This window comes from Gadus morhua, chromosome 20 (assembly GCF_902167405.1).
Source record: "Gadus morhua chromosome 20, gadMor3.0, whole genome shotgun sequence".
NCBI classification, from domain to species: domain Eukaryota; kingdom Metazoa; phylum Chordata; class Actinopteri; order Gadiformes; family Gadidae; genus Gadus; species Gadus morhua.
Window position 1 is genome coordinate 23,978,826 of NC_044067.1, and position 13,293 is coordinate 23,992,118.

A 13,293-nucleotide genomic window follows, 5' to 3' on the forward strand; every position below is an offset into this window, starting at 1 on the left:
TGATAAATTGCCTCGGAAACTACTGTTCGTCCTACTTTACAAGCGCTTCAAGTGTCATCGCTTAATCGATCTTATAAAAGCAATCTACACGGGTACCACCGTCACCATCAAAGGCCATCGAACCAGGTTTGAAGTCAACAAGGGATGCCGCCAGGGTGGAATTGAGGCGCCCCTGCTCTTCAATATATACTTTGATTTTGTAGTACGTGTTATTGACCGCCGCCTTGTTGATGAGCTTGGCACATCAAGTACGTATCAAGAAAATTCTATACGCCGATGATGCTGCTTTCATCTTTGCCTCTAAGCTTGCGATGCAAACTTCAATAGAAATCATCGACAAAACTCTGAATGAATACGGTTTAAGTTTGTCCATAAAGAAGACTGAAACACAAGTAGTCAACTCACTGAGCGACTATACTATGGCCAGCCTGATAAAGCTAAACAATGTCGCAATCAAGAACAGCAAGGTTTTCAAGTACTTGGGAGTTAATATCGATCCTGAGAGTGACACTGAAATGACCGCGCACAGAATAGCAGCAGGCTGGGGAAAGTTCAGTGAGCTGAAGCGTGTACTATGTGACCACCGCATCAACATGGGAATACGCGTCCAATTCCTACAGGCATACTGCTGCTCTCGTCTAACATACACGGCACACACTTGGGACATTAGTGAAAAGAACTTGGCCAGCCTGGAGGTCGTATGGCGTAAAATGTTACGGTGTATGATCAAGGGTGGCCATCGACGGCGGAATACACCGCCTGCGCGTGATAAAAGAGAGTCCCTAGCAGAGTACAATCAGCGCATCAACAACCAAGACTGGGACTACGCGTATGTGTACAACAACTCCGATGTTTACAGAATAACTAATGCTGGGCGCCTAGATGTCTTCATTCGCAAACAAACACTGCGATGGCTTGGACACGTTATCCGTATGGAGAACTATATGCCACAGAAGCAAATACTATTTGCAAAAACCCAACGCAAATATGCACACGATCGATAGATCAAAGTCGAGAAATGGACTGACCTGAATAAGATCCAGCTACGTAGGATAATGCTTAGTAAAAATGAATTTCATCGCTGGATCGACAATTGGGCCGGTCCAGCAACTCCCAACGGCTAGCCGTTATAGGAGCATATAACTGTACTGTACTTTCCGGTCGAGAGATATGGTGCTTAAGGCTTTTCACCCCCCGCCTCATTCTAGTGAGGCGGAGGCGGAGTTGCATCTCCTGTGCCCTGTGTGGGCGCTGGCTATGTACGTGAAACGCTCGGCCGCGTTCCGCTCCACGAAACATTTGTTTGTGTGTTATAGCGACGCTAGCAGGGGCCGCGCTCTCTTTAAACAGCGGTTTTCTCGCTGGATATGTGAGGGTGTTTGCTTAGCCTATGCTCGGCAAGGCTTAAGGTACGGCCACACCAACCGCGTTACTCGCGTTAGGGGCGTTGAAAATCGGCATTTTTGCATAGGGAACCATTGGTCTAGGCGCGTATACGCGTTACACGCGTTGAATCGTTGCGTTAGGGGCGTTAGACGCGGCAGACGCACGTAATTATGGCAAGCCATCCCCGCCAGAAAACTGCATCATTTAGACGCGTATCACCTTCATTACGCCGTAAAAAACGCCGTAAAATGTAGAAAAAACGCTGTATTTTACGCCGTCATGCGCAAAATAGCGCCGCTTTTTACGCCGCAATTAAGCCTTTCAAGAGCGCGCGTAAAAAGCGTCGTTTTGAACATCAAACCGCGCGTAAAATACGGCGCTTTTGTGCACACCACAACGCCGTAAAATACGGCATCTCTCTAGTATGCTAATAATCTCTGCCCTTCTTTTCTCTCAGCCAATGCATTTGAAGTGTTTGCGCCCAATCGCTGAACAAGACAAGCAGGCCAAATCAGTTTAGCACAGATCTGCTTTGAGGAGTTCTCCTCTCATTTGTTGTTAGTTGTAGCGTCATATAGATATATATTAGTAAATCCAGTTCCTACAGTGTGGTCACCGTGGCCGTGGCCCAATCGATAGAGACGCTTGCTCTGTAGTAGGCAAGAGGTTGTTTAAAAATAAATAATAATAATAATACATATAAAGACGTTTCAAACGTTCCATCGAGTCTCTCGCATTCTACAATGGGCAGCTTTATTGTTTCCCATGGGAGCCGGCGAAACTAGATTTCTTCTTCGAAGGTTGTGCTCCACACAGAACCTCCTCACCTTCATAACGGAGTACTTCGGGGCACCAGAATGCTTTAGAGCGGTACTGATCGCGTCGTGTCTTTCCAGTGTCAAATAGTTCACAAATAAAATCACCATAAGGTTCAAGTGCGGCCATAACTAAGGCTAAATATAATTAGTCTATTGCTGGTCTAGGTGGTTGGCTCTTTTTTCTTCGCTGCATTCTGCCTTCTGGTGTAGCCTATAACTATAAATGTATCTATTTTTGTAGGCCCTATTTGTTTTTCTGTTTCGGGTTTTAAAAACCAACACACAAACACAAAATCAAATGCCGTTTATTAGTTTATTCCTTTTGCCCTTTTTCAGTTTCAAAACCAAATCAGAAAAACCAAAAAACAATCCTGTTAATTGTTTTTTCTGATTTTGTTATAAATCGGAATATTCAAAGAACGAACCATACACGGATTCTCCTACCTCATCACTTTACTGACACACACAATGTGTGGCAGTAAAGTGACAGGATCATTCCATAGACAAAAATCTTTCCATCTAACTAATTTAATTTAGGAGGATAGTCATTGCACAGATGTATGTTAACCAAGTATTCTCATTATAGCCTAGTTATACCCTAGTTTTGCATATTTATACATTGCATCCTATTTTCATATTTCATGTGGCATCTGTATTTTTATGTAGGCTACAGCATCTGTATTTTAAATGGAGCTTATATCTTCTTTTTACATTTTACCTTTTGCTGAGGTGGGCGCTGTATTAGCCTACTGTATAGGCTGTCTGTATTTGTGTAAGAGTAATTTGTATTGTGTAACCTGCTGGATTATGAAAGTTAGTTTTGGGTAAATAAAGTGTCTGTCTGTCTGGGGGAAAATGCCGTGAAAAATGTACGCACGGTGCGTTCAGGATTAGGACTGATATTATGTCGGCATAGGCCTAATCAATCGGGTTTTAATATTTGAAGCATTCATATCAGTCTATTCTTTTCGTAGGCTACTCTGCTGTTGGCCTTGATGGGGAGATATTTTTTTGCTTCCATGCACAAATAGTTGAATCCAACAACATTCCTGCGTCTCCAGAGCCCATTTAAGCACCGTGCCAGACTCAGTAGACTGTTACAAGCCTCTGAACGTTGTTAGAGCATGGCTCCCCAGTTCATCAGTGTCTCTCTATATGGCTCCCTCTCACTCCTTTCCACTGTGTATTTATATCGATTGAACAAGAGAGGATGTTACGATAACTCCGCGAAAATAAAGGCTCCATGGCTGTAGTAATTTAAATATAATTAACTTATAAAGCGTGTAACAAGACACCTAGATGATCTGGCTACCTAGATGATCTGGCTGGCTGACTAAAAAGGCACTGAATTTGGAACTTATAACACAGGAGGTCTGGCTTGCGGACTAAAAAGCATTGCGATCATAAAAGCGTGACCATCTGACAAAAGCACAAATCTGACAATAAATGGATTAGATCCGACAACCTCTTCCCTACAAAGCAAGCGTCTCTATCGATTGGACCACGGTTATCACAACGTTGAAACTGCATTTACTAATATTTATATCTATATGAATATGACGCTCCAACTAACGCCAAATGAGAGGAGATCTGTGTTGAACTGATTTGGTCTGCTTGTCTTGTTCAGCGATTGGGCGCAAACACTTCAAATGCATTGGCTGAGAGAAAAGAAGGGCGGAGATTATTAGCATACTAGAGAAATGCCGTATTTTACGGCGTTGTGATGTGCACAAAAGCGCTGTATTTTACGCGGTTTGATGTTCAAAACGGCGCTTTTTACGCACGCTCTTGAAAGGCTCAACTGCGGCGTAAAAAGCGGCGCTTTTTTGCGCATGACGGCGTATTTTATGGCGTTTTTCTACATTTTACGGCGTTTTTTACGGCGGAATGAAGGTGATACATGATGCCGTTTTCTGGCGGGGATGGCTTGCCATACGTAATCACGCATGTAAACGCAGTAACGCGCCCAATGCACCAACGCCCGGAGTTCAAAAAATTTTACTTTCAACGCTGCAACGCGTGACGGTTAGCCGCGATAGCCAATCAGCGTGGAGCTTGACCCGACGTCACTGGCAGAGAGTAGTGACGCTTGCACAGAAGCATACGGCCGACATCTTTCTTTATTCTGGGTGGAAATAGTAACATAGTTACGCCATTAAATGCGTTTATGGAAACATTTTTAGCGAGAAATGTGCATTTTACTTTCATAATGTTCGCTCGGTGAATGTGAAGGATGTTTGGTTTGATAGTTATGACGAAGAGGGAACGCTCCGTTCACTTGCATGGACATGGACTCATCTAGCTGCGTTGGCGCGTTGGAAGCGTTGAACCATCACACAATGATCAAGCGTCAGGTTAGCCGCGACTCGCGTTATCCAACGCGAGTAACGCGGTTGGTGTGGCCGTACCATTAGCGCCAAAAGTTAAAGCTCACTCGACACGGGGCGTGGCCGCTTCAACGGCTCTACTCAGAGGCGATCCGGTGGAAGACATTTGCGCGGCTGCGTCTTGGTCTTCCCCCGGCCCCTTTGTTCGTTTCTACATGTTGGGGCTTTGCCTAGACTCAGCCGCCATGACAGCGATGCTCTCGCCTCCTCGCCAGGGGCTCACTCGGCAACTCTGTGTTGGAGTCCGGTGCCCCTTCTACGGCTTAGGAATGAAGGCATGTTCTTTTAAGCTGCATTGTTGAAATTCCTCTTGACGAATGGCGAGTTGGACTTGAATGGCAGTATTTCTCTCCGTCCGTTTTTCAAATGGTAAGCGGAGTAGAGAGGTTCCTAATGGCTCACCGTATGATGAGTTGGTTTTGTCTGCCAGTATGGCACTCCCGCCGTTTTTTTTTTAAAATAAGAAACAGACGAGAGAAGCTCCTTATTGGAGAGTCGAACTCCGTAGCTCCGCCCCCGGTGGCAGCGGACCTAATGGAAACCGTATTACTCTGGTTTTTCCCTTCACTTTCATGGATTCCATGAAGGACGGATTGGGGCCGGAGTCTTTGCAGACTCACTTATTTCTCTTCATCATCGCCTTGCTTGATCTAGGAGGAATTCGTTTTTTATTAAGCTGTTTTTGCCGTTTTGCACATCCTCGGCTTTTTTGAGTCTTGTGTGCCCTGGTGACTTAAGTTTCTTGACTGGGGTCCAGCAGGAGTACATTGATTTGGCTCCGCTCGCAGCTTCACCTTAGCCCATAAGGCAAAGCCTAGACAGCGTAGCCTACATGAAATAGAACGATAGTTATGATATTATAACTCTTTTTTTTAAGTTCTATGATTGTAGGCGTAGCCGTCTAGTTTCCCAACTGCTGTACCCTACAAATGCTGAAAGAATAGCGTGAAGGATGGGCGGCGGCTTGTGCCGCCTTATATACATGGTGCTGTGGGAATGTGATTGGTGCATAGTTTAAATTTTTCAGTGCGCGCAAGCACACGCACGGGACAAGCCCATAAGGCGAAGCCAAGACGGCTACGCCTACAATCATAGAACTAGAGTTATAATATCATAACTATCGTTCTATTTCATGTAGGCTACGCCGTCTAGGCTTCGCCTTATGGGCTTGTCCCGAAAATTCAAACTATGCACCTGTCAGCGTGGGCACCGCCCACATTTCCCACGGTATCGTGTCTATATAACGCGGTGTATAGTACCGTCGCTCATCCTCCCTTTTCTTTCAGCACTTGTGCTTGTCAGCGAGAAATTGAGAACTACTATTAAGAAAATGAGAACTTCAACACGGATCTCCCAAGCCGGTGGCAGCGGCTCGGGCGAGCCCGCGGACAAACGGCCCTTTTCAGGGCCACCTGAGAGCGCACCTGGAGCTAGGTCCTTTTCAGGGCTCCTATGCGCCTCCTGTCCCGCCTCCCTGGCACCGGGTGACGGGCACTTGGCGTGCTTTCGGTGCCTCGGCGCCGACCACGCCGCGGCTGCTATGGCGGCCCCCGTCTCCTGTGTCGCCTGCCGGGAGCTGCCTGAAGAGGGGATCCTCTCCAGGCATCTCTTCTTTTCCCCTGCGGTGGAACTGGGTGACGCCATCGACCTGTTCAGGGCCGGCCCTTTCGTCGACGATGGCATCATCGACGCCTCCATGGACGACGTCTTCGGCGACTCGGCATCCGGTTTTTCCCGCTCTCGGGTTACAACCGCCACCGTCATACAACACGAGGGTCCGCGCCGGATGACCGATCTCTTCCGGGAGATCATGGGTGAGGCGGCGGCCATCAAAGGGATTCCCATGCCGGCCCCGCCTCTTGCCCCCGTATCTGACGATATGCAGGGCGAGTGCTTTCGCACCCCATCTTTTTCCCGGCGGGTTACCCAGTGCCCCTTGTTCCCGCCTTTGCAGCACTTGTTTATTGCTGCAGGTGAGGACCCTTCGACCCTGAAGGCTCCGGTCAGATCCTACACGGATTTCACCAACGTGGAGGGGTGGGCCGATACTCAGGCGAGGGGGATCCCTCGCCTGGATCCTCCCCTGGCAGCGCTTCTCTGTCCGGGCGCCGGATGGCTCCCTAACGAAAAGCCGCTGCCCCCCGACCGCCTCCAGAAGCAGATTGTCGGCCTAACGGACAGAGTGTTCGTTTGTGCCTCTCAATCCGCGGCGGCGGTCAACAACATCGCCCTGCTCTCCTCTGCCATGGTCTCCTTGTCGGCTGACAGGGAGGCCTACGGCCCGGAAGAAGCCGCGAGATGGCTGGCGGTTTCCCGCTTTTCCAGCGCCATCCTCCAGCTATGCCAGCCGATAACCGTTTCGGCCGGCCGGCATATGGCGTCGGCTACCATGATTCAAAGGGTCATATGGCTCTCCCACACTGCGGTGCCGGAACGAGAGCGGGCCAGCCTCGTCCAGGGTCCACTAGCGCCGGATGGCCTATTTGGTCCCAGGTTCTCCGAGGTGCTCACGCACCAGCAGTCAGTCCGTGAGAATCGTTCCCGGTTCGGGGCGATTCTCACGGGCTCCTCCTGCCAGCAGGCTGGGAGGAAGCGGGGTCTAGGCCGGTCCCAGCGTTCCAGGGGGCCGCCTCCGACTCAAGCCCTGGTGCAGCAGCAGCCACAGCCGCAGCTGCCGCGCATGGGGAGAGCAGCAGCGCCACGGACCGGGAAGTTCCGGACGCTTGCTCCTACTTTTTCTTTCCCTATTAAAGAAAAAAGTAAAGACCGTTCGGCCGAACGGCAGTACATGGTACCTAAAGAGCGATATTCCTCAGGCCACCTGCGTCCTACGCTTGTGGTGCGCTCCTCCATGTTGCCTCTTTCCCCCCCTCAGCCCGGTGGCTGTAGGGTGGCGGTCGGACGGCTCGCTCCCTGTTCAGCGGGCACGAGCGCGACGTCTAGACAGCTCATTGTTTTTACAGCGGCTAGTTCTGTTACGTCTCCTCCGCTCGCTGAGCCTCCTCCCTTTCATGGGAAGCCCCCCTTGGTTCACACGCAGTGTGGAGGCGGTAGGGGCAGAGGAATACGGGTTATTCCTGGATGGTCTTCCTCAGCTGTCGGCTCGCCCTCTCTCCGACCGCTATGCGTGTTGGCAAGAGCAGTGCGTTCTGCCATCGTGGTTGGACACCACGTTGAGATGGGGCCATCCCATACAGTTCAAGCGTCGTCCCCCACCCTTTATGGGGTTGGTGGAGACCACGCTACGGGACCCGGCTGCGAGCACGGCTCTAGCAGCAGAGGTGGCACGTCTCTTGGTAAAGGGGGCCATCACTGTCGTTCCCCCCTACGAGTCTCACCTAGGGTTTTATTCCCGCTACTTCCTGGTTTCCAAGAAGTCAGGGGAAAAGAGACCTATTCTGGATCTTCGCGTGTTCAACAGATTCGTTGCCACGAGGAAGTTCAGAATGCTCACTGTCGGAGCGTTGTTCCGGTGTGTGAGAGAGGGCGATTGGTTCACATCCCTGGATCTTAAGGATGCTTACTTCCACGTCCCTGTTCGGCAGGCGCACAGGAAGTTTCTCCGCTTTGCCTTTATGGGGATGGCGTACGAGTACCAGTGTCTGCCGTTCGGCTATTCCCTGGCTCCGCGCACCTTCTCGAAGTGTGTGGAGAAGGCGTTGGAACCGCTCAGGCGTCAGGGAAAGAGGATTCTCTTCTACCTAGACGACCTGCTTATTCTGAGCAACTCAGAAGAGACTGCGAGAAGGGACACCATGTTGGTGATAAACCATCTCTCCTTCCTGGGTTTTGCCATCAACTGGGAGAAGAGCTCACCGCTCCCCAGCCGGCAGACAGTCTACTTGGGGCTTTGCCTAGACTCAGCCACCATGACTGCGATGCTTTCTCCTCCTCGGCGAGACGCCATCCTGTCGGCGCTCTCCCGTTTTCACGTTCGCAGAAACGTGACCGCACTGTCCACCATGCGCCTGTTAGGGCTGATGGCAGCTGCCCACCCCGTGGTCCCCCTGGGTCTGCTTTTTATGCGCAGACTCCAGCGGTGGTTTGCTTGTCAACGGTTGGACCCCAGGCGACACAAGCTCAGGGTGCTCCTCGTTCCCCGTTCGGTGTCGCCAGACCTGGAATATTGGAAAGGACCCTCCGCCCTTCTCAGGGGTGTTCCCCTGGGCAGGGTGGCGTCCTACGTAGTGGTCTTCACGGACGCCTCGTTGACGGGTTGGGGAGGAACGTGCCTCTCTCACTCGGTCGGAGACGAGTGGCGCACGCCCCCTACAGAACACATAAATGTGTTGGAGCTCGACGCTGTGAGGAAAGTGCTGTTGCATTTCTTTCACCTGGTGCGCGGCCGCCACGTTCTGATCAGGACAGACAGCGTGTCGGCGGCGGCGTACATCAACAGACAGGGGGGAGTCCGCTCCCCTGCTCTCCACCGAAAGGCGGTCGAGCACTGGCTTTGGGCTCATCAGTATCTCCTTAGTCTGAGAGCCCTGCATATCGCGGGCGCCCAGAACTTTGGGGCGGACCTCATGTCTCGAGGCGGTCCCCGCCGAGACGAGTGGCGGTTACATCCCGACATTGTCAGACTGATCTGGCAGAGGTTCGGGACAGCGCAGGTGGACCTCTTCGCGTCCAGGGAGAACACGCACTGCAGGTGGTGGTTCTCCCTCAGCCCTCGGGATCTTCCCCCGTTGGGGGTAGATGCATTGGCACACACACCTTGACCGCAGGCTCTCTTGTATGCGTTTTCCCCCGCTCCAGCTGATCCTTCCTCTTCTGGAACGGGTCAGACAGGAGAGACTGTCCCTGATATTAGTGGCCCCGGAGAACCGTTCAGCTCTGTGGTTTCCAGAGCTGGCCGCGCTCTCGCGGTCGGCGCCTTGGCCAGTACCGTTCAGGCCGGATGCGCTTTCACAGGCCCACGGGACGGTGCACCACCCGCCCGATGTCTCGGGACGGCTGTTGGTTTGGCTCCTGAGAGGTTGATCCTTCAGGGCAAAGGTTTGCCTGAGACGGTTATCAACACTATTCAGAGTGCTCGTGTGCCTTCTACTTCTTCCCTCCAAGCGGCGAAGTGGTGCGCCTTCTCTAATTGGTGTGAGAGGAACCATGCTGTCCATCTCAATGCGAGGTGGGAAGCGTGCTTTCGTTTCTGCCAAACTTATTGGAAAAAGGTTTGGCCTTCTCCACTATCAAGGTCTATGCGGCAGCCGTTTCGGCTGGCCATGCAGGCTGTGATGGTGGACCGATCTTCAGCCATCCACTGGTCAAGAGATTCTTGCATGGGGCTAGACGGGTTAGGCCTGTTTCACGCGTGCTTACACCACGCTGGGATCTCCCCACCGTGTTGCGCGGATTGTCCAGGGATCCTTTCGAGCCTCTTTCTCAGGCCCCTTTGGATGCCCTGTCATTTAAGACGGCGCTCTTGTTGGCCTTGGTTTCTGCCAAGCGGGCCGGTGAGCTAACCGCTCTGTCTGTCAGCCCGAGTTGCTTGTTGCTAAACGAGGACAGCTCCTTCGCGTTGCTCAGACCTAATCCTGCGTTCCTCCCGAAGAACATTCATAGTTATTTTCGGTCGAGGGATATTGTGCTTAAGGCTTTTCACCCCCCGCCTCATTCTAGTGAGGCGGAGGCGGAGTTGCATCTCCTGTGCCCGGTTCGGGCATTGGCTATGTACGTGAATCGCTCGGCCGCGTTCCGCTCCACACAACAGTTGTTTGTGTGTTATAGCGACGCTAGCAGGGGCCGCGCTCTCTCTAAGCAGCGGTTTTCTCGCAGGGTATGTGAGGGTGTTTGCTTAGCCTACTCTCGGCAGGGCTTGGCACCACCGTTGGGCGTTAAAGCTCACTCCACACGGAGCGTGGCCGCTTCAACGGCTCTACTCAAGGGCGTTTCGGTGGAAGACATCTGCGCGGCTGCGTCATGGTCTTCCCCCGGCCCCTTTGTCCGTTTTTACATGTTAGACATGTCCAGGGGCTCACTCGGCAACTCTGTGCTGGAGTCCGGGACCCCTTTTACGGCTTAAGAATATAGACATGTTCTTTAAAGCGGCGTGGTTGGATTTCCTCTCGCCGGCTGGCGAGTTGGACTTGATTACCAGTCTTACTCTTCCACCTTTTTTCAAATGAAAAACAGGCTAGGGGGTTTTCTATTGGCTCGCCAATTGTCTGGTGGTTTTGTTTACCAGTGTGGCACTCCCGCCGTTTTCTTCAAATAAGAAACGGCCGAGAGAGTCCCATTATTGGAGAGCCGGATTCCGTAGCTCCGCCCCCGGTGGTAGCGGACCTAATGGAAACCGTGTTGCTCTGGTTTTTTCTTTTCCTTTTCATGGGTTCCTTTTTTTCTCCCTTGATGATTGCCTTGCTTGATCTAGGAGGAATTAGTTTTTTATCAAGCTGTTGTGTTTTACACTTCCTTGGCTTTTTGAGTCTTAATGTGCTCTGGTGACTTAGGTCGTTTTGACTGGGGTCCAGCAGGAGCACATTGATCGGGCTCCGCTCGCAGCTTCACCGTAGCCCATAATACATGAAATAGAACGATAGTTATGTTATTATAACTCTAGTTCTATTATTGTAGGCGTAGCCGTCTAGTTTCCCACCTGCTGTACCCTCCAAATGCTGAAAGAAAAGCGTGGAGGATGAGCGACGGTATACACCGCGTTATATAGACACGATACCGTGGGAAATGTGGGCGGTGCCCACGCTGATAGGTGCATAGTTTGAATTTTCAGCGCGCGCAGGCGCGCGCACGGGACAAGCCCATAAGGCGAAGCCTAGACGGCTACGCCTACAATCATAGAACTAGAGTTATAATAACATAACTATCGTTCTCCAGTGTGCGTACATAGAGCACATGAGAGCATCACTTTAAAAAAACAAAACTATTTTCTTCTGCTCCGGCTCCTGTTTTATTTGCCAAAGTAGCTGCTCAATGTATTTTGGTTGATCTCCTGTTAGTTATGCAAAAGCGTTGTAGTGACCCAAGTGACGTTACGCATCCCTGATTATGGGCGCGCATTCGTACTTGCGTACCAGTTATGTGCACCCCTACCCATACCTACACCTAGCCCCATACCTAAAACTAGCCCCATAGCTATACCTAGCCCCGTAGCTACAGCTACGCTTAGTGGAATGGAGCGGCTTGGTAATGTGTTTATAATTGATAAACATTTTAAGAACGGGGGGGAGGGGGAACTCCATGTTGCCTCAGGGCCATGATCATGTGCCCCTATCACCCTGAGGTAATCTGTCATTGTATATCACCTGTCTCACCACACATTGGACCTGTTTTACATCCTCTCTCTTGTCTTACTACCTATATCACCTGTCTCGCCACACATCAGACCTGTTTTACCTCCTCTCTCTTGTCTTACTACCTATATCATCTGTCTCACCTGTTTGAATTATTTGAAAAACATCTTGTTTTCAGCTAAGCATCTTCGGTCCCCTGATGCCAAAGCTGAACCCATCTGGTATGTTCTGGTCCTGTTCTCTTCTTTTATATGAGAGAGGGTGTATCTGTTGACCCTGATGGATGTGGGTCTGATTGTCTCTCGCTCGCTCTCTCTCTCTCTCTCTCTCTCTCTCTCTCTCTCTCTCTCTCTGTCTCTCTGTCTCTCTTTCTGTCTCTCGGACTTACCATTTGGGTCAGGGGCAATATTGAAAATCATTCCATTGTTTTTAAACAGTTTTTTCCAGGTTATTTAAGCGTAATGTGCAATGATCTTGAGTTGAATCCAACATACATTGAGAAACTCAACTTTTGACTGTTAATGACTGTAATTTCTTGCATCATTCTTTGAATTGTATTTATTGCTGTAGCATATAATATTAGGACAACATGAACAATGACTTATAATACAATTGAGTGATTATCATCATCACCGATCATTATCATCAAATATATACGACCTAAACACACCATTGATTGCTGGAATTGCAGGAGGAGATCTCATAATATTGTGCACAAGACGCACCATCATTATGTCACTGAGACCATTAATGTTGTGCTTAAACAATGACCTGCTTTAACATATTTCACACATATACTTAACTTAACCACAGACATAGGCTTCACTTAACCATAGACACAGTCCTCCCTTAACCATAGAAATAGGGTTCACTTAACCATAGACACAGGCTTTACTTAGCCGTAGACAGACATAGGCTTAATTTAACCATAGACACAGACTTTACTTAACCATAGAAATAGGCTTAATTTAACCCTAGACATAGGCTTCACTTAACCATAGAAACAGGTTTCACTTAACCATAGACACAGGCTTCACTTAACCATAGACACAGGCTTCACTTAACCATAGATATATGCTTCACTTAACCATAGACATAGGCTTCATTTAAGCATGCCTACATCACAAAAACGAAACCTTAACGAAACCAGCTGATCCCACATTAGAAATATCGGTGATTGGTATCGGCCTAAAAAAAGTTGATCAATGCATCGCAAATACTAATAGTAATGAATATATTGACCATAATTATTGTAATAATCGTGATGATGATGAGTTATTACTAATAATCATAATACTAATAGTGATAAGAATGCTCTGTGTAGTTTTGGTGTCCAGGAGAAGAGGACCCATTACAAACAGCGAGGAAGGAGCATCAACTCCACCGGCTCTGGGAAGAGCAGCACTGTCTCAAGGTACACCGGCTGTCTGGCTGTCTTCAGTCAGGGTCACCTGT

At 49.8% G+C, this 13,293-nt stretch overlaps 1 protein-coding gene across 1 annotated transcript in view; it reads left to right on the forward strand.

Annotated features, from left to right (window-relative positions):
• itprid2 (ITPR interacting domain containing 2) overlaps nucleotides 1-13,293 on the forward strand; it is a 60,192-nt gene that overhangs the window by 16,674 nt on the left and 30,225 nt on the right. The window contains 2 exon segments of the mRNA XM_030342820.1: nucleotides 12,017-12,059; nucleotides 13,163-13,252. Of these exon segments, the coding sequence (XP_030198680.1) occupies nucleotides 12,017-12,059; nucleotides 13,163-13,252 (133 nt within the window).